This window comes from Athene noctua, chromosome 13, assembly GCF_965140245.1.
Source record: "Athene noctua chromosome 13, bAthNoc1.hap1.1, whole genome shotgun sequence".
Lineage (NCBI taxonomy): Eukaryota > Metazoa > Chordata > Aves > Strigiformes > Strigidae > Athene > Athene noctua.
In genome coordinates, this window is record NC_134049.1 from 20,888,596 (window position 1) to 20,915,470 (window position 26,875).

At 38.5% G+C, this 26,875-nt stretch overlaps 2 protein-coding genes across 4 annotated transcripts in view; one reads left to right on the top strand and one right to left on the bottom strand.

Annotated features, from left to right (window-relative positions):
• Positions 1-25,347, top strand: part of HMG20A (high mobility group 20A) — a 45,550-nt gene extending 20,203 nt beyond the window's left edge. For 2 of the 3 annotated variants that reach the window (XM_074917346.1, XM_074917345.1), the window contains exons 3-11: positions 4,475-4,567; positions 6,653-6,800; positions 8,146-8,361; positions 11,286-11,418; positions 11,797-11,828; positions 16,842-16,917; positions 17,738-17,953; positions 18,585-18,728; positions 21,031-25,347. In XM_074917346.1, coding sequence (XP_074773447.1) covers positions 4,479-4,567; positions 6,653-6,800; positions 8,146-8,361; positions 11,286-11,418; positions 11,797-11,828; positions 16,842-16,917; positions 17,738-17,953; positions 18,585-18,721 — 1,047 coding nt within the window. In that variant the 5' untranslated portion in view covers positions 4,475-4,478 and the 3' untranslated portion in view covers positions 18,722-18,728; positions 21,031-25,347. The remainder of the gene's footprint in view (positions 1-4,474; positions 4,568-6,652; positions 6,801-8,145; positions 8,362-11,285; positions 11,419-11,796; positions 11,829-16,841; positions 16,918-17,737; positions 17,954-18,584; positions 18,729-21,030) is intronic. The other variant, XM_074917347.1, reaches the window with a different exon arrangement.
• Positions 1-26,875, bottom strand: part of TSPAN3 (tetraspanin 3) — a 378,683-nt gene that overhangs the window by 192,065 nt on the left and 159,743 nt on the right. The gene's annotated exons all lie outside the window — the stretch shown is intronic.

Consider the following 26,875-nt stretch of genomic DNA (forward strand, 5'->3'; position numbering starts at 1 on the left):
TGTTTTTTTATCCTTTTTAAGTAGCAGTTGGTAGTGCACCCCAAAACAGACATCCTGAAGCTCTCCCAGCCTCTGTAGGCCAGGCTGTTACTGCTGTTCCACAGCTGACCGCTGTTATTCTGGATGTAGGAAATAGAAGGGTAAAAAAACCCCCAACAACTAAATCTCAAGTTCCTGTGGAGTCTGTGCTTGGGAGTAAAATCAGTGCACAGGAGAGCCTGGAGTGTTTGGAACTAAGGTCAAGTCAGACAAATGTCTTGCTGACTGTATCAGCTTATCAGTAGTGGAGTAGGAGATATGTCTGCTGCTGGCATTCTGAGAAGAGTGTTTCTGGTTGAGCAATATTGTGCTTAAAATGAAAGCAGAATCTCTATGAAACTCCAAGTGTTGGTAGAATTGAGCATTACAGTTTTGGTTTGGCTGGAGTCTTTGCTCCACCCTGAAAAAGTTGTAAAGGAAATATAATTATGTGCTGGATCTTCCAGTATTGATCTATCTCAGAATAAATCACAGTTCTTCAAGCACTTTTTTAAATGCTTCTTTTAATAACTAAATCAGTCTTTATGTATTCCTACTTAGCTGGTTGCTTCTGTAAGCCGATAAAACTTGTAGTGCAGCAGTACGGTGAACTTGGAGCTGCTCTAGTTTGAATTAGTTTTATTTGGAGGTGATGCTTACTTGCATTGAATTGTAGTGCTTGTAAAGGTTTTGAGTTTAACATCAATTTCAGTTGTACTTTTGCATTTGGGTAGATATACATCCTATTTTCATTTTTAAAATATGTGTTAGCTGTTAAAAAACTAAGTACATTTTCTTGTGCCTTTAATTTAGGTGTGTCTTGTTAGGCACTTTAGCCAGAGTTTAAATTGACGAAGCTGCACAAATATTCAGAACAAATCTAGATGGGACTTGCCAACTGTCCTTTTCAAGTCCTGTGAATTCTGTAAAGACTTGAGAAGTGGCAGTTCCCTTCCCTCCTTATTACTGTTCTTCAGGTTTTTGTTTTGCCCATTTTGTCACATCTCTGGAATGAACATGTAGCTCTATGGTCGGGCTGAAACTAGGGGATGGCGGTTTTAGGGCAGAGGCATGGGACAGTTATTCATAAGAAATGTAACTGTAAGACTTGTGTAGGGTCCCATCTGTTCTCAGTGAGCTTTTGGGGAACTGTCTTGTTTTCTTGCTTTCTGGAATAGATTAGAAGCCATTGTAAATTAACTGATGTTAAATTTTCTTTAGGATGTGGTTCAGTTCAACTGAAAGAGTTAGTATCTGAAGCATATGGGTTAAATAAAACAGAAATTCAAGAATGAAGTGTGTTGTCCCAGCTTCCTGTGTTTGTGTTCTGTTTATATGTTGTTAAGGTTGATGTCCGGCTGCCTCCCCACAGTTTGAAAGCAAGCTTAGACTCTGCTGCTGCTGACTAGGTCCAGATGTGAACAGACATAGGGGGACCTGGTGAGAAGGTCACAGTGGGCATGAGGGACAGCAACACTTGGTAATGGTATGTTCAGATGCAGAGGATATGTATTGTTTTAAGGCATGTGTGGGAGTGCTAAGTGCCAGTAGATTAATGTGATAAGGCTGAGAAGAGGTCCTTGACCCGGAGAGGGCTGCTGGAGGTGCCTTGACAACAAAGCAAGCTATTTTATTTTTTCAGAAACGTATAAAGCTTTTCATATACATAAAAATAGATTCACAATGTTTTAGTCTAATTGCTTTAGCTTTCTTTTTTGAAGATGATAATTTAAGACTTCTGACAAAACTAAAAAATTGTGTAACATAAAGCAAAACTTCAATACTTTCGTATTTGACAACTACATGAAGCAATTTATGTTGTATATTTAGTAGCTGTGCTTAAACTGCTTTCTGGGCATTGGTGAAGTGCTCATTCTTCAAATCAGGTGAATTTTCAGATTTTCTTGTAATACATACAGCCCTAGCCTCAATGTAGATTCTTTTCTATTTGTGAGGAAGTACTGTTTGCGCTTCCTTCTTCAAGAATTAAAATCCCATGTGTGCCACCAGAATATCTTGCCACTTTTCTTAAAAGCACTGTATTTGAGGTTTCTTCCTTTTTATGTCAGAGATGCTAGTATTTGAAAGAAAGCATAATGTAGAGTTCCAGTTCAGAGAACTGCAGATGTTGCTTGGATGGGACCATCTGGAGGTCATCTTAGTCCAGCCTCCCCCTCAAAGCAGGACTGTTGCCAACACTAGTTTAGGTCACTTACAACTTTGTGTAACTGAGCATTTAAAATCGGCAAGGGTAGACTCCACCGCCCTCTCTCTGGCAGCCGGTTCAAGTGTTGTGCTACCCTCCTGGTGTCCAGTCTGAATGTGCAGAGCCAATATAACTGCTGAGTTTGGTTCTCTCACCTCTGCTACTTCCATCAGGTATCTTTCAGCACAGATTAGATTTGCCTTTGGCCTCCTCTGTCAGACTGAGCAATCTCAGTTTCCTCAGCGTCCCTTAGCAGGTCAGGCGCTCTAGGCCCCTGACTGTCTTGGCAGCCCTTTGTTGGAGTCTCCAAGCTTTGCCCACATCTCTGTTGGGGCTGAGACCCCAAATGGTACTCAAGTTCATGATTTACAATAGATGAGCAGGAATGAGATTTCTTTATTCCTGGTTGAGTCTTTCCTATACGTATGTAAAGGATGTCTCTCTGCTAGAGGTCAATGTACTATCTAGAAGCAGTCTGCTTAGCTTTCATTATTCTCTAGATAAGGAATCAAAATTATGGGACTCTTCAGGATTATCTAAGGAACTCAACAGTTGGAAAAGTAGAAGAGAAAAGGGTGAATGTAATCTGAAAAACAAATACTCTTCCTTCTTGCACTCTCCTTCTGTATAGGAAGAGTAGTCTTTGGAAACTTACATGAACTTAATGGTGGAAATCAGATTGACACAATGCTTGTTTCATGGAGACACTCGACTGATCTACTGTGAGCATTAACTGCACATTAGCTTAACTGAGCAAGTTGGATGGTTACCAGAGACTCATTTATCAACTAACATCTGTAGCAACTTACGAAGGTGTAGAGCTGTTGCTAAAGGGAGTGGATATTCATATGTTTACAAAGGGAGACATGAAGTGAATAGAGCAGAGTTCGTGATCTCAAAACAGAATGTGAGATGTATGATTACGCTCTTGGTTTCTGAGAATAGTCTTTTGAATCCTTTGACCAATTTTAACCAAATATAGCTGTGGAATAAATGTCTTGCGTCCAAAATCCTTTGAGTGGGAGCACAGTGCTCCCCTTTGGGTACCTGCTGTATTCACTGGTTTGTTGACACAGGTTCTGTGCCCTGTTGGATGTAGTACTTGCTATAGGGATCTGGAAGTGATATAAGATGTAAGAAATGGTGTCATTACTTTTGTAGAAAACCTTTGCCTGTGCAACTGGGGTGGGGTATGGGAAAACACATACAATATTAAAAACATGGAGCAGGATTTTGTGTCTCAGATCACTTTGATTTCAATGCTGAGTGGAAAGTATACCGATCCAGGAGAAAGCAACACAAGATTATGGCAGACGCCAGTCCCTCCAAGCTTAAAGCATAAGTACACTAGCTGAAGGGGATAGCAATATTCAAGCTGAATATCTGCTAGCTCATCAACAGTGACTTCTAAACTGAAAGAAGAGAAAGGTAACTAGTATGGCCCTTGAAAATGGGTCAAAACTGCAACTCATAATACTAGATTGTGTTTAAGGCTTTTCACTTTGGGATTTTTTTCCCTATGATACATCAGTTCTGTATTTAATAAGGAAAGGGATGAATGATTTTAATTATTCTTTGGATTTCTTATCTCTCATCACAGGCTACAAAAGAAACTAATTCTAACTTGGAAACTGTATTCAGTGAGAAGTATATTGTGCCTTAAACTGCTTGCTTCTATAACTGTTCTATGGGAGCTGAAGCTTAAAACAATCTAGCTAACATTGCTGTGTTCTCTTAGCAATAACACGCAGCTATGTGCATAGGTCTATTGTGAAAATGCAGACAAGGAATTATCATCTACAGTCTTAATTTGAAACTTCAGGGGGGACTTAATTTTCTTTTGGGGTCAACACAAAAATCTGTGATGAGGGTGCATGGTTGAGGCTGAACAGGAAGGTGTGTTGGAAGAGTGGGATCTGCATACCTATGTGCTGTGTATGATGAATCAAAATTTTTCTCAAGGGATAAAATAGAGTGCTGCAGTGATTTCCAGCATTACTGTGGCATTGATACAGGGCTCAGTTAAAAGGGGAACTCTGAACTGACACATCTTTTCGTATCTTTCTTCTCTGACCTTAAGCACAGCTTCCTATGGGATCTGTCCTGGGGCCAGCCAGCTATGACTCACTGGCCAGTTGGTTTACAGGGTGAAAAAAATTGTGGTATGCTGTAATGTTTAAACTGAAGTGCTGCTGAATGGAAACAATGAGATCATTAACTTACCCTTTTTGCTTTCTTTTCTTTAACCAGAGGTATGGAGAACTTGGTGGCTGGCTCCAACCTACCTCCACTTTCTACAGATGAAGATGGATCTAAGGAAGGTAGTGAAATTAATGTAACTGGGTAAGCAACTACTTCTTTTTAACCTTCAGCTGATAGATACTGTCTCTAAACGGTAGGAAGAGGGCATTCTACGTAATTAAAAAAACCCTAATAAAACCAGCAAAATTAAATCCTACAACACTCCCTTGGCCTTGATAGATCATTGCAGGACTCTATTTAGGAGAAACCAGGGCTCTTCTGAACTGATGCAAATAGTCACAAACTTTTCTTTAACATCTCTTGTCTTTAAGTGTTTGCTTCCATAGAATTTTAGTCTTTATGAGAGATTTAGACAGCATAATGAGGGCGGAGAGGGGGGGTGTATCTGTTGGCTGTAGTGGTCCCTGCTAAATGAATTATTTCTATTAAAGATATACTATTCATTGCTGATCTCGGAAAATCACTGAGAAACTGATGTCTTTCACTTTTATCAGACTGACTTTGCTTTTACAGACTGAAACAATGGCCTCTCAAAATCACAATGATAAAAGTTGTCTATTAGGAATACACTGGATTCTTGCTGTGTTTTGATACTTGAAGTTTTTTTTCTGTTTTGTAACACACCAAGCAATAACATTCAGACTTTGCAGGCAAGTAAAGCACTGTAAAAATAAATATGGACACATTTACTTCCAGCAGGTCTGAGTTTAGATTTACATATCTGGGACTTCATTTGCTGGTGCTAAATGAGGTGCATGTTCAAATGAGGTTTGTGTTTAAGAGGTATTGAATGAGCTTTCATCAGCTTTCACTGCAAATGGCTACATCACTTTGAAGTTTTTCCTGTATGTGTAGTTTAGAAAGCTTCCCTGCTAAGGGCTAACGGATAGGAAAGCTGAAATGTTCTTCAAACCATAACAGTGATTCTAGGAAGCTGTATTGTTCCATTTTCTTTTTGACACATACCAAATGTCATTAACTTACAGGAGTGTGTACGCATTGTTTCCTTTCTCCCTCTCTAATTGTTAGTAATATGAACTCAATCTGGTAATCTGAAAGTCAGGCATGGATCTCTTCAGCCCTTGTGTCTTTACCAATAATTATGCCACAATTGCTGATTATAGTGAGTAATGAAAATCTGCTGTTCTCTATTTAAAGACAGATTTTCCTGTACGCATTCAACTAACAATTCTGTTAAATATATTAGTTTTCTATAGCTGTATTCTACATTAATGCGAACAGTTATTTTAAATATTTAAAATCTGGCATGCATGTAAGTAGCTGTAGATCCAAGTAAATGAACAAAGTAGATTTGAAGCATATGCTGCTGTTACAGTAATTTTCATGGATATAACTGAGCAATGGCAAGTAATCTTTGGTCTGGCTCAAGAAGGGATTAGAATCTGAGATAAGTCCTAAAATTTTATATTGATTTTCCCACTGAGTGCAGTGGTGAGAATGACCATGGGGTTATTGCCCCAAAATACGTGCTCCTCTCTGTCTACCTTCCTTCAGAAATATTTCTGCATGCTTGCTTTTTTTTCCCCTCTAGACAGCTTTCCCTTTCTTGGAGTAAGGTTGATTGATCCAGCTCTTGCAGAAAAATTAAATAGTGGCCATTCAGGAACCTGCTGGGAGCTAGTCATGTTTGTGATTGATATACCCACATGTATCAACAGGAGATTATGTTGAATGAAACTCAATCCAAACCATACACAACCACAGACCTTTAAGTGTATTTGTGGAGAAATATATTAAATGCATCCAGAAAGGTGTATATTGGTTGAAGATGAATTTCAAATTCCCTATGGTATTTTTGAAGAAGCACAGATTCATGCTTTCTGATTTCTGATCCAAATGTTTACTTGCTTGATAGTTGTTTGTATAATCAAAAGCTTCACTAAAAATGAAACAAAATAACACTTTAAAAATCAAACTATCTTTGAAAGTCCATGTAAGTATGGTGGTTACAGCAGTTGCTTGGATGGATCAGCCACTCCTTCAGAAATGACTCTTTAAAATCTTTTTCTTGCTAGTGTAAGAACTGAATATATTTGCAACATTTTTGCATGTTTTAGAAGATTAGGGAGGAAGTGATTTAGCAATTTGGTGATTTAGCAATATGTTGATTAGATTTTTTTCTTTTGCTGTTATGTGCTTTTTCAGATTAGCTCATTCTGAGAGTTCATTCAGTGGTGGAACTTCACAGTCTGTGAATAACCCAGATTTGGTGGAGGATTTGTCACAGGTTCAGCAGCTGCAAAATGAGTCCTCTAATACTGCTGAAAACACTGAGCAGAAGCCTGAGGAGGAGGTGAGATGAAATAATAGTGACTTCTCAATGAAGCAAAAGCATGGAGTTTTGTCATTATAGTTTGTCTTACCTACTCAGATTTCTTTGGATAGGTTCACAAATTTTCATCCATTTGCCATTTTCATCTTTTGATTCTCTCTAGTTTTCTCTTGTTGCACAACTGCACACAGACAGCCAAGGAAAGCTGGCAGTCATAACGTACAGAGAACAGCAAGCATGTCTCTAGCGTAGCTAGCAGGGTCCACAGACTGGTGCTGCATTCAGTCTTTTTCTGTAAACTGAATGTTCAACTGCCACAGCTTATTTTCTCTTGTGATCAGGAAAGGGAGACCGTTGTACTCTTCTGGGAGTAATTGATGTCTTTGAAAGCATTATGCTTAGTGCTTTAGACTGTACCTTGTGTACCATCCCGTACTGATTTTTGATGGTCAAATCATGAAGGAACTGAAATTTGAGAAGAAAGTGGGTTTGGTTTTTTTTGATAGATGCATTTGATATTCCTCCTTGTAGTTTGTCTTCAGCTGTGAGGTCCTTGTTTAATTAAGGAAGCAGTAAAATTCCAGAAAGGAAACTAAAACTAACATGGTAGCAGGAACATGTTGATCTGGGGAGAGATTAGAGGTACTGAAATACTTGCGTGTACATAGCAAGAAAACAGTGTTTTCCAGAGATTGCTGTATTAGCAGTATGAAACCAAGAGGATGAGTGGTAATTACATTATTCCTGTGAGCTCACAATGTGCCACAGGCAAATCTTACAATGTTCCCTTTGGAGTTTGTTCATCTCTCTTTTGGAGGTGACTAGTGGGAAGGAAAGCCTATGGAATAGTATCCTTTCACCCACATTGTGGGCACATAACGCACGAAGGCAAAATATTTGGGAGGGGCAAAATAACTGATTAACAGTTGTTAACTAATACACAAGATCCCTCCATATAGAGGCAAATGACCGGAGGGTATGCAAAGGTGAGAATAATTAAAAAAAACCCCAAACCGCAAAGGAACAACTAACAAAAAAAACATTTCCAATTGCATTATCTAGGATGATAATTTCATGGGTGATCAATTCTCATGGTTTTACTATCAGAAGTTGATGCAAATATTATTTTATTGCCCTTATGGACCAGGAGATACTACAAACAGCTTTTCACAGGGAGACTTCTTTGGCTTTGCTTAGAGAAAAGTCAGGATTGCTCTAAAGCAATGTTTAAAATTTACATCCATGGAGAGGATGTATTGCAGCAACATACTCCTGATGAAAATGTTTGAGACATGAATATTTATTCCTTCCAGAGGTGGTAATTCTTTTCCTTCAATCTGAATTTTCTTCCATTTTCATTTTGCAGCAGCAAAGAACTAAACGAGGAGGCTGGGCCAAAGGGAGAAAGAGGAAGAAACCCCTTAGGGACACCAATGCCCCCAAATCCCCCCTCACAGGGTATGTGCGATTCATGAATGAGCGTAGGGAGCAGCTTCGAGCGAAGAGGCCTGAAGTCCCTTTCCCAGAGATCACCAGGATGCTGGGCAATGAATGGAGTAAACTGCCTCCTGAGGAGAAACGGGTACCATTAAACTCCCTTTTCCTTGTTGGATTATGATTACTGTTAAATGGGAATATTGTTGTGTAGTGAGGAAGTTAACATAGGCTTTTGATTAAAGTTGTTTAGGAATATATTTCAAACAAGAAGCACAGGTCCTCCAGAGTTCAAGTAATGAACCTTGGTAGGGCCATAGCATCTCATCCACGTGTGACTCAAGGAGAACTGTATCCTCTAGATAGTGCAAGAATTCAGAAAAGCGGGGTTGCTCTAGTGAGACATCCCATGGCTTATGCGATTCATCTGGATGTAACTCAGCTGTACCTACCTCAGATACAGCTGAGACCTACCAGTTTCCAAGGCCAAAGCCATTGGAAGGATGGGGCAGGCATTTATTCACTGTGACTGAGGAGCACTTGGCAGGATGTCAGAGCTGCTTTGAAGGATTTTTGCAGATGTTTGTTTTACAAACTCATCAATGTATATAAACATCTGGTGTCTTAGAGCAAGACAAGCGGACCTGAAAGGACAGGTTACTGAAGGAGATGGTTAACATGAAAGTTGAGATCTGTATGATGGATGGGACAGTGAGAGCTATGTATTCTAGTTTCTATACACATTACCTCAGGTAAAGGGTTTTTTTCCACTTTTCAGTCAGAATGTGATGTCTTCTAATTGGGACTACTGTGGCGTCCTGCACTGTGATACACAACTGAAGCCCAAGGCAGTGTTGGGTCTGGTTCTTCCTTCTGGAGTGGACCTTGTTATTGCTATGAGTGTCTTGCCATTCACGCTGACTGCCAAGTGGAGATTATAGCAAAGCAGTAGTTAAATCACAGTGCAATTTGATGCTATTATATGAATTTAACAGGACATTTGAGGCTTTGAAAATACTTTCAGGACAAAATAACGCTTAAAAGTTTTTATGATGACTGGATGAAAAAACAAGAGTTCTTTGTAACTTTTTACTAAGCATGTAGAATACAAATTATACAGAGATATTATAAAATGGTGCATAGGCATAGTGTTGTAACCATCATGGAAAATGTGTGTCAAGGCAAAGCAGTTGATTTGGTAACACATCTGTAGTGAGAATGGTGTTGCTGTTTGCAGGGAGAACGGTAGAACACAATAAGACATTCTGCTCCTCTACCCCCTGCCCTTAACATATTCTTACCATGTCTGAGAGATTTTTAACCTAGGAAAAAGGAGACTGAGGTCAAATCTCTATTGTGTGCTGTTTTTTAAATACCCATGGAATCAGTCCTTTTTTGAGTAAAGCTGAGATTCTCTAACCTATAGTGAGTCAGCAAAAGACTGCTGAGTACTTCCTTCCCTTCAGTGTCTCCTGCCCTTTTTTATTAAGGCAGTGAAGGCCACTGCTGCTTCAGAATGCACATCTTTAGTACACCAGCCCAAAATTCATGTTGAAGCTGAATAAGCTTGGCTTTGGTTAGCTAACAACTGTGAAGTCATTTCCCTAAAGCAAGCAGTGGATTCACTTCTTGCTGTGTGGGTTAGTGTCCCATCATTCAGGGGAAAAGCGTGTTTGACATTCTGCTTTTTTGGCTGATCTCCAGCAATTAGCAAACTGGCTGTCTGATAGAAAAGCTGAAGGGAAAGTCTTGTATTTGCCCTGTTTCAGCCCTGTAGTCTTGCTACTTCCCTTCCTATTTGGTGAGCATAAGGACAGGTCAGTTGACCTGACTGGACTGACCAAACACTGAGTCTCCCCCAGAAAAAGTGCATTACTAAAGTCATAAAGCAAGCATCCTAATAACCATTCTTCTTTTTATTCCCCTGTATGGGGAAATATCTAATGAGAAGCATAGATCCATGCTAGAAAAGCTAGGACATCTATGTACAGGTAATGCAGCAGAACTCACTGATTCAGAACAATCCATCCAAAACACAAGGAGGAAGAACTTGTGTTGTTTTTAACTGCGCTTTTTCAGCAGCACATTGCTGGAGATGGAAAAGAAGAATTCATGTCTTATAGAAGAATACAATGTCCAAAAGCAATGCAAATCCACCATCACCAAATTTGCACCCCAATCCAGAACATTAAGTGTTGCAAATGCATGGAATTTGTAACAGTTACGTGTATTGTCATGATGACTTAATGAAGATCAAAGACACACCAGGTGACTAAGGTTCACGCTGATTTAATACTTCCATTGACTTTTAAAGCTGGGGGAAAAAATTGGGAAGGCAACTTTTTTCTTGAAAGCATCCCATTAGTGTTGCAACTGCTCCTTAAATGGTTTTCAGTTCATCAGTTCCCCTAAAGAATTCTCTAGTTAAGCTTATTCGGTCATGCAGATGTGTGAAATAGCTTCAGAAAAAAAAAAAAAAAAAAGATTTAACCTAAATGCAGATAGCTTAAATTGGTATAGCCTAAGCTCTTTTATCTTTATGCTGCTCTTTTCCAATAGCCATGATGTGTTCATGAGTTCACCTTTCAGATGGGCAAAGTGTGTGGTTGTAGAATGATAATGCATTTTGTCTGTGGGGCATGAAAACAAGAGTGTATTGGAACCCCACTGTTACAGATCTGAACATTAAAGCATGATCTGGCCAGGCCTTCTTGTTTGGTGGCATTTAATCCCAGCCACAGAAAGGCAAGCCTTAAGTACTAGGTCTATAATGTGTAGGTAATATTCAGCTGAGTTGCGTAGCTTAGTATCAGGTCTAGTAAAGAAGAGTTAACAGAATAGTGATCTGAAATAATAAAAAAAAATTAAGAAGAGAAAATGGGACACCATAATTCAGTAATTTTATCCAGAAATCTTATGTCTTTGCATCTCACATACATTCTCATTGTTTCTTCACTCCTTTCCTGTTTGCATAGGTGAAATGGATCAGCACTTCAACTGACAAGTTGTTTTTCTTCCCTTCCTCCTGAAGGGGAGGAAACTCCCTGAAACTCTTGGACTTTTTTGTTTCAGCGATACCTTGATGAAGCAGATAGAGATAAGGAGCGATATATGCGGGAGCTGGAGCAGTATCAGAAGACTGAAGCCTACAAAGTCTTTAGCAGGAAAGCACAGGACAGACAAAAAGGCAAATCACACAGACAAGGTATTGAATGGGACAAATATATGTGCCTCGCTAGAACAACAGAAGATTCCCAAGTAGTCATGTAGCCTGACACTCATTTTAAAGCCTTTGATTTAAAGGCTTGTTAAAAAGTGAATGTGTTCTTTCTATGGCATTTGCATCAGCTGTGTGTAAAGTGATTAGATTTATGTAAATTTAACTATCTAGATTGTATCAGACTATATGCATTAAAAGCATCAAAGGTAGACACAGCTTCTATGTGTCTTATTAGGAAAGCTGCACAAGTTTTCTGTCTATAACTGTTCTGTAATTATGGTTGTGTAACTGCTTTAATTCTTTGGTACTTGTTTTCTCAAATCTTTGTGTATTTTGGGGAATTTCTTGTTTTTTCTTTTTCAGATGGAGCAAGACAGCCAGCCCATGATCATGAGGTAAACCTCTTCATTCTACCCTTGTACATCAGTGAGTAGATTTTCAGATGATAAAAGTTTCTAGTGAAGTCAATAAAAAACAGTTTATGCCAGATGAAGACCCTAATCAGAGGTTCAGAGTATGAATTCTTCCCCTTCCTATGCAGTTTTTGGTCAAAAGTTAGAACCAAGTGAGTACGCTTATGCTCACATTAGTGCGTTGAAAACTAAATTTATCAAGTCTTGGGCAGGTACAAATGATCTGAGATAAAGAGTGAGTGTCGGGTATGCTCCACATTACAAAACAGATCTATGTTTTAAGTAAATCAATGGGTGCAAGTCAGTATAAGCCTTTAAGTATCTGGTGTGTTAGAGGTTCAACTTGTAAAATTTTTACTTCGCAGTTTTTCAAAGCAGAGAATTTTAATTATTATTTGGTAAGTAGATATCAACTTAAAATGTGCAGATAGCTTGAGACCTAGATAAACTCCTCAAGTTAGCACCTTTAGGTTGCTGTCTTGAGGTACTGATTTCCTGCAGCGACATGAATCCTTGTGACTTGCTTGAGCAGAAAATGGGTGAAGTAACCAAATCATTGGGAGACCTCTGGGGCTTAAATCTCCTTCTGACAACACCCCCCACCTTGCATATGTAAATATTGGAAAAGATAATAATGTCTGAAGATAAGATGCCTGTATTTTGGTTGAGACATACCACAAATCTTGTGCATCCTGACTGACTACAGTATCTCTCCCCTTGAAGTGCTGAAACTTTCTGCAGTTGTATTACCTAGGGCCACAGAGCTTCTTTCACGGCTACCAATAAATTGCAAACAAAAAGCAATAAAAAATCTTGTTCATCCACAGTCTCTTCACTTGTAAGCAATAGGCCTTTCTGAAAGATCTGTTTTCTCTTTGAGGTTTTTTGCCTTGGGAAAGCAATCAAGTTGCTTTTTAATGTGTTCGTTACAATAGTAACAAGGCTGTGTGCTGCCGAGAGGCAACTACTGGTCTTGTCTACTTCAAGGAAAGTAAGTTTCACTTCCAGGAAAATACTTTGGTAGCATGTTTTCAATATGCCTTTTTATTAACTCTTGAAGGAGGTACTTGCAGTAAGGTTAATCTTTATAAGTACATGCTCCCCAGGATTTCTCATTCTTTAGTCACTGAATCTGAGTTTGTCTTTAATTGTACCAAAACACATTACTGAAGGCTTCAAGGTCTAGATTGACTGTGAGGTTCACGTAACCTTTAAATTACACAGGTGGTAAACTACAAATTCAGAGTCTTACTAGTCATCCTTCTAACTCAAGCTACCGTTGCTGAAATCTCATGTCATTAAATGCAGTTAAAAAGGAGTCCTCCATACCCTGTAGGGCGTTTAAGCTTCATCAGATAGTTATTACATAGTTGAGCTGGCAACATGTTAGGCAGGCATCTTTGCTTAGCATTTTTCACCTTTATATTATAAAATTCCACATGCTTATCACCTGATACGCTTTCACATCTTTGCTGCAAGGCAGTCAAGTATTATGATCCTGCAAAGGTTTAGATTGCTCTTAGAAGTGTATACTCAAGCTGTTACTGGAAGCAAGACTAAAGCTTTTGTTGTCTTGTTCCTTTCTCTTATCCACATTGACTATTATTATTGTGTTTGTGATTAGTAGGTATGATGTAATTAAATTACTTCTTGAGAGAATATAAGGTCAGAGAAACTTTTCCTTCTCCCCTTGCTCTATTTAGGCATTCATGATTTAGTTTCTGTGAATCAGTGTTGAAGAACTGATTTTAAATATTATATAGAGAGATGACTTCCAAAAAGTATCGCAATGAACAATTCAAATACTAATTATAATAAAAAAATAACAAAAGGATGAGGTTTGGGAAGGTGAGAGGAAACTTTTAATAGGCAGATACAGCAATGAAAAACACAGAGACACTGTCTCAGTGAGCTCATCTGTGGGCACAAAATAGAACATTTTTCTTCCTCCAAATCCTTGTTTCATAAATATGACATACAGCAACATGCACTGGAACAATTAACTGTCATCAGTAGTGACCAAACCATTGTTAATTGTTCTCCACTGTTCTGTTATTGCTTCTTTCCTCAAGCTGTTGGATTCAGAGTAGGTCTAGCTTCATGCAGTCAGGTATGTAACATCTTACTGGCAAGATTTCAAAGATTTATACATATATGGCAGGGAGATTTGGCATTGCCTGGCAGTGTCTGCAACCTTTGAAGATAGGGAAATGGCTGCTGTAGTATAAACATACAAGAAGAAAACCATGTATTCTGAGAATTTTCTTCTTATGAAGTAGTAAATTTATTATATCTGTTCCTTACATTGTCTGCACCTGACCATACAAGGAAGGATGAGCTTAAACCCTGCCCCAAATCTCAGTTTTCTCTTTACCATATTGCACCATGTTTCTAAGAACTTCACGTCTGATTTGTTCTGGAACCTCCAAAGAGCAACTTCAGTTTTAATAACCAGATGAGAATGCTATTATTTGTTGACACTCCAGAAGCGTCTCAATCTTATTTAAGGCAAATGATAGAAACAATAATTTTGGTTCTCTTTTGATTTGAGGGATGACAAAATGATATGCACCTGAACAGACTGGGCCTTTTCAATAGGAGGTAATCAAAATCTTATGATTTTAATTCTAAGCAAACACCCGTGGCTTAACTACTGATCCCCTGTCAAGAGGATCTTTTATGTGCTGGGTAATGTATTCTCTCATGGAAGAGCGCTGCTGGTTTTCATTATCACTCTTCAGTTTAGTAGAATTTCTTGGTTGCCTGTCAGAAGCTGAACAGTTTTCAGCTAATCTTTTTTGGTTTTACCTGAAGAACCTGTATCCTAGGGCTGCAGATAGGTTACCCTCTCCTCTTCACAGTACCCTCTCCTCTACCATCTGTTCTCTAGGAGTCAGTGATGATCCAAGCCAGTACCTCTTTGCACACAGGTAACAATAGTAAGCATGAATTAGAACATCTAAGATGGATGTCCCACAAGTGTTTTAACCAAGCTTCATAACTGCCAGAGTTTCTTAGTGCACATTTATGTTGAGATCCTAGGTTTTGGGGTGAAATTAATTCCTAGCCATCTGGGAAGTGTTGAGGCAAAATGAATGCATTATGCACACTTCTGTACGTGACTTCTCATTTCTAAATACATATTCTTGAGACTTTTTCCCTATATTAGCAATTATCAAAACTTCAGCAAAGAGCACATGTAATCATGAACCCCTAGTGACACCCTACTGTGCGTCTCGGAGCTGGGAAGGTTTGTTCCCCCTCCCTTTAGTACCATCTGTTTCTAGTGCATCTTAAGTTGATTCGGGCCAAGTGAACTTTGAGTTCTCACTCAGCAAATACAGTTTTCCAGCTGTAATTCTACCAAGACAATAGAACTCAGCTTGTCTTTTATTTTAAAAATAACCAATTGACAGTCTCCTCAGGTAACGACAGAGGATCTGAAGTTCCATCTAGTCTTGTCTATCTTGACTGACTGCCAAATGGCATTCAGCTCAGCCCCTCTAGCCCCTTTGTGCCAGACATCAATATGATACTCTGAGCTCAGTTGCCAGAATTTCCTTATCAGTGGTTAAACATTTAGGTGTTCTGCTGGGCACCAAATCATGTTTGACACTGCATAATTTTGGAGGATGAGTTTGTGGTACATTATCAAGCGTGGTGTTTGAGAGGTTTGAAAAGCTTTTGTTCTCCACAGACATTCTGTCATGCTTAAATTTGTTTCTATATTAAGTAACAGGTTGATTGTAGTTGCTGCAGTTTATCAAACCAAATCCGCATTGTCTTTGTCAATAGCAATGCAAGGCTTTAAAGCAAGCATTAATTCCCATTGATTTTGATGTGCAAGAATGGTGATTGAAATATATTATGGTAGGTTTTTCTCTTTAAGTCAAATTAAGTTTTCTAGGTTTTTTGACTAAGTTATAGAGCATTTTCTGATTGAAAAAGTTTTTTTAAAGAAAGCCTATTATTGTCACAAACCATAAAGTGGCGTCAAATCTGCACCTGCAATGCTGTCTTAGATTTTAATAGCCTTAAGTTCACATTGTTGAATTTACCAACATTATCAGCAATTAGGTGAAGAGATCTGAAAGTTGACAGGAAACCCTTGACTACAGGGCTTATCATAAGATGAGAAACTTATTTTGTGTCTTAAAGTGGAAAAAATGTGGCAGTGTTCAGTTTTGCAGTATGCAGGAGACAACAGTCCAGTTCCTTGACGCCATTAATGCATACCTGCCATAGCCAGGGTGAATGACTGCTTTCTAACAGCAAAATATGCCTAGACATATTCACCTTTATCCTTCCAAGATATTCTATAAACAGGTTTTCCTGATAGACTCTTACAAATTGTGTCTATATACTTTCTTTTCAAATAGTGGCAGCATGCATCTAAATCTTTCAAAGATGTGACTTGCTTGAAACATTGTGCAGCTCCCATCTTTTTTGGAGCCAAAATGCATGTGTCTCCCAGTTTGGAACAAGCATGTGGAACTAGTACACTGTGGAAAAGTTGCTTATTTTTTCTTTAGCTGTTCTTTCTCCTGGCTGTTGTAGTGAAAGAGAATGAACCATGAAACTTACTGTGTGTTTTGCTCACTTTATTGCCTGTTTGTTGATAGTCCTGTGTAGACTATTTCAGAATGTGTCAGTTGATGGTGAAATGCTTTCCAGTGGAAAATATAAATGAATTCAGATAGTTTTAAAACTGAATTATTCTGATATGTAATGTCATTAGGGTGAAAGGGTATATTTTAGTATGTTGTATGATATTTCTTGATAATCATGTTTGGTCTTTATTAAACCTGTATCTTTAAAAGCTGGGACACCTACCCTTTGACCTCTCCTGGTAGGAGCTGGAAGTATCTTCCATCCACCCAGCTCTTTATCTCAGTGTTTTGGTCTCCCTTCTCTTTCTGTTTTCTTGATCAAAACAATTTCAGAAATCCCTGAAAAAAAGCACTATTAAGCTATGTATTACTCTTTCTTTTGTAGAAAGAAGCAGATACTAAGGAGAGATCTGTTTTTGATATTCCAATTTTCACAGAAGAGTTTCTGAATCATAGTAAAGGTAAGTTAAACTTTTGCAGGGCCCCCTCTCTGCTTTTCCAAAGTTTTTGGCAGGTTCTATCCAGCTGAAGAGTCCTTGCACTCACCCATCTCAGCCCAAGTTGGGTATAGCTGATCAGTGTTTCCAATATTACCTTACCTCTGTACAAACACAGCAGTTGCAACAGCAGTTTTTCCTGGCTTTGTCTTCCAAAACTATCCTTTTTGGAGAATGTTTCTGATGTTTAATGCCTGTTATTCCAGCCAGTCCAAGAAGGGTCTGCTGTTTTGCAGTATTAAGAAATACCTAAGATATAGCATGATGATGATTCAGGCTAGCTAGCATTATTTTTTTTTTTCCCCCGGAAAGATTCCATTGATATATTTTCTGTTATTCTGTTTGTTTTTCATAGCTGCATGTCCCTAGAGTTTAGGATTTTTTTTACCACATTTCTTGGAGACTTTCTTGACTGAACAGACTTCAGATTCAGATACTTTTTCTGATGATCAATAGAAATGTCTTTCTGTAAGCTATGCTAAGCTATGTCATATGGAATGCATTTGAAATCAGTCTTTTGGGCTTCCTTCCTAATCAGTTCCCCTGTTCACTTCCATTCTGATGCTTTGAATATCTTTTAATTTGTCTATTTCTCTAGAAATTGTCTAAGTACTACTCTAGGCACTGTCAGTGCTCCATGATATGATGCTTTTTCATCTATAAACCAAAACTGTTTGTAATAATCAGTTGAGCACTCTAGAACATTCTGCTTCATTGCCCACCAACCACAGATACGGTGTTTTTATATTTTTTTGACTACATGGGAATGGGTTGATATTCACAGCACGTGAAGCTGAGCTGCGGCAGCTGCGTAAATCCAACATGGAGTTTGAGGAGAGAAATGCTGCTCTGCAGAAACATGTTGAGAGTATGCGTACTGCAGTGGAGAAATTGGAGGTGGATGTGATACAAGAGCGGAGCCGCAACACAGTGCTGCAACAGCATTTAGAGACTTTGCGCCAAGCACTCACAACCAGCTTTGCTGGAGTCCCGCTACCAGGTAAGGCTCTTTTTTCCTTATGATCGTCTGACATGTTAAATTTAACTTCTAATATGCGATGTTGTGAATTTCCAACATGTGGCCTGCTGTTGTAGCTCTGTGATCTTGGCTGTTTCTGAGCTTTTGTTGTATTAGGTAATGAAATCTTCAAATGCGTGCAGGGTAAGGTTTAGTGTCACGGCTTTATTTCAACATGGCATTTTTTTCCTTATTACTTTTACTCTTCCTAATAAAAAGAGACACCTATTAAATCCTTGCTCTCCACTTGTTTTGTGAAAATGTTTCTAAATAGGAAAGACAGGACCTGCAAGTTCCCTGATGAAAAGAAAAGCTGCATTTGTCTTGCCATTTAGATACTATGAATGCCCAGCTGAAAGAGTTTGTTATAGTCAACTATGGGACCCGAATCCAGGAAACCCACACTTCATTAGTCCTGATATTCTTGGAACTACTCACTTTGTGGAGTTAGGAGAACATTGTTTTACAGAATCTGTCACAAGAGGTGGTGCATGGCAAATCACCTCTTATAGCAGTTTGCATGTTGGCACAAATTGCCTTTAGCATAGTCTTAACTCTTTGGAATTGCTGTCATCTAAATATTCTGTGGCTTATTTTACTGTGTTAACTCTAGGTAGCGGGGAAACACCCACAATGGAAACTATTGATTCCTACATGAATAGGCTGCACAGTATTATTATGGCTAATCCACAGGAGAACGAGAACCTCATAGCCACAGTCCGAGATGTGGTAAACAGACTTGAACGCTAGTGACTGGGTAAGTGTTTGCTCTTAGGCTGCTGTTGTTTGGTATCTCCTCTGTACCTCTGGGACTTGTTCTGACAGTGATTCTTGTGCTGGTCACCATATTGTACAATCAAAAAGTTTTCTTCCTCAGAGTCACAGGAGTAGGGGTTGAAAATATCCAACAGCATGAAAGGGTTCTGAAATTTCTCTTAGCTCCAAGATCTTTTGCATAAAGACAGAAATAACTGTCTGTCCTACTTGTGTAAGGTGAATAAGAATACTGATGGAATGGTGTAAAAAGATAAATTATTTACATTTTGGGAACAGGGTGACTAATTTAGAAGAAAGTTCCTTTCTTGAGTGAAGTAAATCTGAAAAATTTGCATTAATTGTACAATCTGATGGTCACAGACAAATATTATTTGTCTCAAGAGGTTACAGGTGAACTCAACTCTGTTATAAACTGAAAATATCCTACAACTACCTGCTCTGTAGCACCTATAGTCAGGCTCTTCTGGTTATGAAGGTTCATGTGTAAATGCAGTGCTGATGTGTGGTTCAGGCTACATGTAGCATTTGCTGAGACACTAATGATCATGTAGTTTGTGCATAGATTATGACTCAGATGCTTCTGTTTAACAGCTAAGAAGACTGTAATAGGGAACTGAGTAGAAAAACAAATCAACAAAAAAATACCAGTCTTTCTACATTACTATGCTGCATTGCATTTCCCACACTGCTTGCTCTCCCACTTTCCCCCAAATGCACAGCACTAGACAGCCTTAGGAGTTTGCCTACTTCTGTTTTAACTGTGTACATACCTGCATTCTTTAGGCATTTACTGAGTAGAGATCTACTGTACATGTGTTGAATAGTGTTTAGAAATGCAAATGTTGTGCCATCTGCAATATGAAGACAGGGCTTTTCATCCTTTCTGATTCTGACCTTTTGTGATACTGTGTAGAACAGTTAATTACAGTTCCCCATTATAGTGTGGCTTAAGCTAAAAGATCATTGTCCTTCCAGAGGGTAGCCAGATGGAACGGACTATAGTTCTAAGAGATGACTGAGCTCCCAGCAGAATAAAGAAGTGCCTTTACTGCTGCTATTTATGAAGGGAACAGCTTGTCGATCCAGGTCTGGGATTTTTCAGTAGCTCATCAACCTCCTCATTTTCGTATACTGTTTTTGATTAGCACTCAAGCTCAAAAAGAGAATCGAGGGATGGGGAGGTTTTACAGAAAGTATAAGAGGGAAAGCAGTTTCTCATCAATCACTTATTAGAAGGGCGTGCCAGGCCCTGAAACACATGTTTGTCCTTTAAGCACCTTGCCAGAAAAACCTTATCTCAAGGCTACTAAAATCAAGACTTTGGTTCTCATGTCAGACAGATTCATATTTCCTAAATGATGGACAATTTCTGTGTTGCTAAAACTGCAAATACCTTTTTCTTGAATAAACTGGATTCAGTTGTAATAGCTTTGGAAAAAATAATTCTTGCTTTAGAATTCTTTCTTCCTCTTTATAGTTGAAAAAAAGGATTCCATTCCCTTCTTCCCCCTCCTGCCAATACCTGCCCTCTTTTTAGCAGCAAAACAATGTGAGGCAGTTAAAAACATGATTAACGATCACCTAGTTTCATTATATAAAGGCATGCATGTAACTGGATATAATGATCAAGTAATTCATAGGACTATTAACAACACTGATGTTCGCTTGGCAATGATTATATTTTGTGACAAAATCTTAGAAGGTAGAAGGTTGGGCTTTATTGGAGCCAAACCTAGGAAAACATAGAGCTTCCCTCTTTTGAGGGAAGCTTTGCATAGAAAGATTCAGCTGGCATCCATCCGATAAACTGTCATCATCATTGTCCCTTTGTTAACGTGCATATGAAGTATATTAGTTCTAAATGTAATCTCTATCAACCAAGTAGTCTGTTTGAGACACTTTACAGATCAATTTCCTAGGAAAATGTGTTTATCATGATACTCTTGTAAACCACTGTAATTCACAGAACTGAAGTGGGTCTTGGTTTAGTATGTTGTATTTAGTGACTGATTATACTAGTGAAGATTTTTGTTTTTCTGTACTGTATGGTAACAAGAACTTCAAGCAGTATATGGAGGAGAAGAGGAAGCTTTTCATTATTTAGCACTCTGTTCTTTGGATGGAAACAGGACTTCAGTTACAGTTCTGTCTCTGTAGGTTTCTTTGCTAGACTACTTAATACTGTGTTCTCGGATAAATCATGCAAACACTAATGTCATGGTGCCTATTTAACCACAGCAGATTGTAGTCTTCTAACACTTATTCTTCTGTTTTGTCTGCAGGTCTCGTGACCCAGGGATGCTTTACAAAATTCTTTTGGCCAGTGTGGAATAAGAAGCCATGAGGGAAAGACTAGGGGTGGGAGGCAGAATTGCAGGTTTGTCCTGGTCCCTGCCTTTGTGGTTTGTCAGCGAGACAAACAGATCAATGCATTAAAAGGTCTCAAGCCACGGACACCACCCTCTAAACGTTTGGAACTGTCCTCTGTGTAAACATTTAAGAGCATGCAACTTTTGTGCAATCTTCAGTTTCTTATTAATTTTGCTAGGTGTGAGGGTGCATACATTCTGTGGACTGGCTCACTGTGGAGATGAAATCTCGCAGTTCGTAAAATGAAGTCAGCCTATGTGTTGTAGTAATAACTTTGATGTGTTCTACTGCCTAATGTCTTCTAGTGTCTTTTATTTTGTGTTCATGTTTATCTTGTGGGATTACCTTCTTCCACTTCAGTTTTGTTCTTTTGATCTTGTTATCTGATACTTGCAGTACTGGATAGCAGCGCTTGTGTTCTCTTCTAGAACAGGCAGTCTTCCTTGGTGCACTGTCTTGTCCTACTCTGCTTGCTGTTTATATAAGCTTTTCTTAAGCAGAATCCTGGGGGTTTTGTGTTGGCCTGCAATTTCTACAATGCTTGCTCCCTGCTAGAGACTGGCTGTGGCTGATGCTTTGTGACTTGATTGTACTACGAGACACACTTCCTCTCTCCCCCCTCTCTTCAAGCACCTCTCTTGCACATAGCATCCTGCTCTTTTGTGAAGATCTCCTGTTATCTTTTGAAAATGTTTGGTGGAGCATTTTACTACCACAAAGGTCAGTGGTAATCAAGATAGAAAATGAGACGTTAGTTCTTTTCAGCGGGGAAAATCGGAATCTCCGTTTTGGACTAAAACCACAAAGCTTGTCCTTCCTCTGATATGTTGCTCAGTCTAATTTAATGTTACTGCCTAGTTTTAGAGAGAATGATCTCATGGTGAGAGCGGTATTCTATAAAAAGAGAAATGGGCAGGGGGATTGCCTTTTTTCTGCCTTCCTGAAATCACAGTGCTGGGAAGCAATATGCCTGAAAGCAGCACACGTATTTTTGCATGAATTATTAGAACAGAGAAGGTTATTAGCAGCTAAATGCACATATCAGCCTGTAAGTACTTTCACCTTTTGTACAGTTGAAGTACAGCCTGTGGAGCCTATAGCATTCAGTATATTATGTTCCAATGTGACCTAAATGGCCTTTCACTTACATCAGGTAAAACTGCATGCTAAAGTCTGTAATCTTGCTGAGCTACACTGCACCTCCTGTCAGAGATGAAGGCACCTACTGTCTGCACTAACTTATGCAAATCATTTGCTGCCCTTTGTTTCCTGTCAAATTGTTAATTCAGACTTTGGTTGAGTGCTTGTCAGACATCTCTGGACTTTATGGTAGTGGTTGAAATGCTCTTTCTTCCACATGACAATCTTCTTGCTCCTCCTTAAGAAATCTGTAAAATTTCCCTGTTATGAATTGGAGATTGCTTTCATTACTGGAGTGAATTACAGTCAGCATCACTTTAACGTATCTCTAACACAAGTATTTGAAGAATAAAAGCAGTTTCTTCTCTTCCCACGGTGACACATGGACTTCATCGTTGCCTGAAGCCATCTCCAAGTCAGCACCTTGTGTGTTGGGTATCTGCTTACTCATGGGCTTATTGCTGTAGCCAGGCAGCAAGGATTTCCATGTAAATTCAAGTCTTCCTTCGGGGAGGAAACTCCTTTCTCTTGTCTTCGGTCTCATTTTCAAGACTTCATGAAAAAGAACCTCAATTTGCTGCATTGACCTCCATTTTCCTTAGCATGGATGAGACCAACTGATGTTGGCATGAACTTTTTTAGTGGATTCTGTAACAAGTATTGTGCAGGGGAAAAATTCTACAGGTTAATAATGTCTCCAGAAGAAGCACCGATATCTTCATTTCCTGTGTGTATTTTGTTTTTTAGAATTGGTGATATTTGACTTTTACTGAAGCGGCCAAAATGCACTGCATAGCCAAAAGTTGATTTACAAACTTCTAAAGTTCAGTCTATGGCATCTTACTTAATACCTGGAGTTGTATCCCATAAAGACTCTGGAAATTGCTATGTAATGTGATAGTAGGATGCAGTTCCAGGCTGTGACATACACGTACTGTAAATAAGGTCTGGCTGGCTGCAGGCTGCCCCTGCTTACAGAAGTTCGATGCAGCTCTCAGCTTGTGGCGTACTGCTAATACATCATTCTGAGTAGCATGCAAGTGTTACGGGATAGGAAGTTTAAGGTGATATTATTAACTGGGGCCTGACAAATCTCTTGCTTTTTCCCACAAGGAAGGAGAGGAGGTGGTGTATCCATCTTAAAGCATCTGAGAGAAGGCTAAATTCTTGCTCAGCAATGTGACAGATGATGTTTTGTCTCATTAAGAAGCTTCTTAGTTACATTGATTAACCCTACAAAAATGGATTTTGTCTTTCCACTGTTTTCTGAGTGTCACTTCAGTTTACGTTTTTCAGTGTTGGCTGATTAAAGAAATGTAAAAAATGAAGTGGGTGTCAAGAAGAGTGGGATAAAATGCTTTTGTCACTTAGAGAAATGTTAAAAGAAATATATGAAAACAGAATCCATTTGCTGGATTAATGTGTTTGGAATTGTTGAGATGCCAAGTTTTCTGTACAATGTTTTTGTAATTAAAGTTTGGAGTTCCTTTGTTTTTAAGAATTTGATGTGCTTGTTTGACACTTGCTTCATTAAAATTGTTCAACATTGAATCCATTCTGATTCAATTTTAACTGTATTTTTATGAAAGAATTATTACTAGGATTGCTCTCTTGTCTGAGAGATTTTGGCAACTCTGTGTTAACCTTTGAAAGGAAATAATGTGCTCCTTCCCCCTCTCTATTGTAAGTGTATCTCCCTCTGAAAAAGCTGAAGGAAGTAGTTTTTATTTATAGTGATTAAAACTTCAGAGATCTTTGGTTATAGCTAATTGTTATCAGGACCCTTCCTGTCATATTTGTTCCCCACCTTGAGTAACTTCAAAAATGTCATGTCTGTCTCTCAGCCCTTTTTTGACATCCTTGTCTTCCTTTGTCCTCCCTGATTTCCCACCACCATTATTTATTTTCTTTCTGTAAGACCTTTCTGTATTATACTTATTGCCCCCCCTCTTGGTTTTCTTTTCACCTACTAGATTTTTATAATGTATCTTCCCTTCTGCTTGCGAAGCATGGAGCCAAACTGTAGCCTCGTGAAATTTATACTTTGGGTGTAGATCCTCTGTGGAGGAGTTTGGATGATTTGTGCCTCCACTGATGCTCTTTCTGAGGTCACAGTGCTGTAAGAAACCATGTCTTTATGTCACTTTTGTGGTCACATCTCATTACTTTGATTGCCAGATTAATGCTTTGTCTCTCTGTATACTAACAGACTTGGTTCAGATACTATCAGCTATCTGGGATGGACTGCACATTTAGATTTACAATGCTTTGGAGATTTTGTAAAGCCAATTAAAAATGATAAAGATATTAAAAAATAGAAGGAATATAGGTAAATCTCCTGTAGGAGAGTAAGCTACTGTGTGGTGCTGGCTAGTCCAGAGTTGGAGAAGGTAATAGCAAACCAGGTGCACACCTGGAGGAAAAAACTAAGAGCAAAGCAGCAATAAGTTTATTACAAGACAAAGATCTAGTTCCTTTCTAACCTGTGATGCTTTACATGGCATCAGGAGCAGATGCGGGTCAATCATGGTCAATTTAAGACAATGTAGTGTAGTGTAATATTTCTGCTGGTTTTTCCTGTTTGTTACCCCGTTTACTCTGCTCCTGGTCAGTTGGGCTGTTGATTAATAATCATCTAAGGGAAGCTAGGGGGATTTGAGGGCTTTGGGCTCTTTTAAGAGGAAGAGATCACTTCCTCTTTCCTCAGGCAGGTTCTGGTTGATAATGTATTTGGAATCTGAAATTAGGTCTTTTTTTTTTTTTTTTATCTTTTGCCTCAATTCAGTTGTATCCTTCAGAGTCAGGAGTACACTCAGGTCTATCCTCTACTTCTACCATAGAATTTTTCTGCTTGTGAACCATTAATAGTTTGCTGCTTCTTTCTTCCTCATTGCTCACAGTATTGAGGTGTTCTTTAACTTTTTTGAATCTATTCATAATTTGCCATCTTAATTGTGAAATCTCTGGATTTTTTTTATGTCTTGTACCATTTTGGTATGTGGTAAAGTATCCACATCCATTATGTAATACAAGGAATAACACTTCTATAAACTGATTTCTGGGTTATACTAATAAACCTGTAATACTTATGCTGCAGGTTTTTGGTTTTTATCATTTAACATGTAGACGCTTATTGTTTGTGTATTTGAAGACATAAAAAATGGGTTTTGTGAAGGTTTGAAGCTTAAGTCTGTATTATTACTGCCATATAGAGACCTGTGCAGTGCAAAGTTGTGAGTATTTGTGCCACAGCAATGACAAGCAAATGCATCTAGGATATTTCCAAACACAGTTTGGGGGCGGGGGAAAAGGTGGCTGTACAAATCATGCTAGACATGAAAATGCATGGCTTCCTACTCTATGAAGTTTTTTAACTTAGAGAAACACCTTAGAGAAGAGAGGTGTGATGCTGATGGCAGATTTCACTGAACTACGGCTACTGTGTGAGCGCTATTTTAAAGGTACATTGTGAGTGATCTGCTATCCTCTCATTTTCCATCTTTGACTTAATGTTTCACCCCAGTATGGGAACACATGCAACACAGGTTTATTGTGTTTCTGTCTATTTGTAGCCACAACACAGTGTTCAGACAGCTCTGTAGGTTTGAAATATCAATGTTTATTTTAAACTATCCAGATTTTCTTTACATGCATATACTGATAAGGTAAACTTAGCACTGAAATGCCATCAGTTCTGTTAATTACTTTGTGAAGTGCTGAAATAACACTTAAAGACCTGCAGGGAGATGGAGAGGTAGAGAAACAATGTAGAAGGGAGTTTGCTTGTTCAAATGAGTGGAGAATTGCATCATGTGAAAACTAAGGTTTTAGGTCCTGATCCTGAAGTGCTTAAGCATGAGGTCAACTTTCTACTTGTGAGTGGTTCCACTGAGTTGACTAGACTTAATTTTATAAAAATTTACTCCCCAAATTATATATATGGCACACCAATGATATAGATCAGAAATATAAAAAAAAGTAATGAAGCACATCTTAAAACAGTAATCCCGAGGAAGCATGCATTCTTTGAAAAATATCTGAAAGTACTTATTTAATGAGAATACTTTTAAGTAAGTACTGGAAACAGTGTACCCAGTTAACTCAATGGGATTTGAAGCCATTGCATGTTGCTAACCAGGTACGTTGTTCTATTTAGACTGTTTCTTTTTCTTCATCTCCTTCATGCCGTGTCTTTATATCCAGGTTTGTGTCATCAGAAATTAAGCCTCCATCCTCCTCTATAAGTATATGTAAATAATTCACTGATATCAGAAACTGTTCTATGTAGCAAAACTGCCCTAGCTTTCATGTTTTAGAGGAAGATAACATTTTCTCTTTTTAACATGATAAATAGTATAGTACAGTGGGATTCTGAAATTAGAAATGGTGACATTAGAAATGGTGGAAATAAAAGGTTCTCCAAGAAAGTGTAAGTATCGGTGCATTTTGCTAATTTGGTAGGCAGGTTGCTTGCAACATTTGAAAAGAAAAGTTTTGATTAAACACTTGAGAAGTTCTCTGAGTTTACTAAACAGAAAACTTTTATTATCTTGCTGATAAATGGAAGAGATTCCAGCTGGTCACAAGTGCTACTGTTTATAAAATATTAGATTTGGG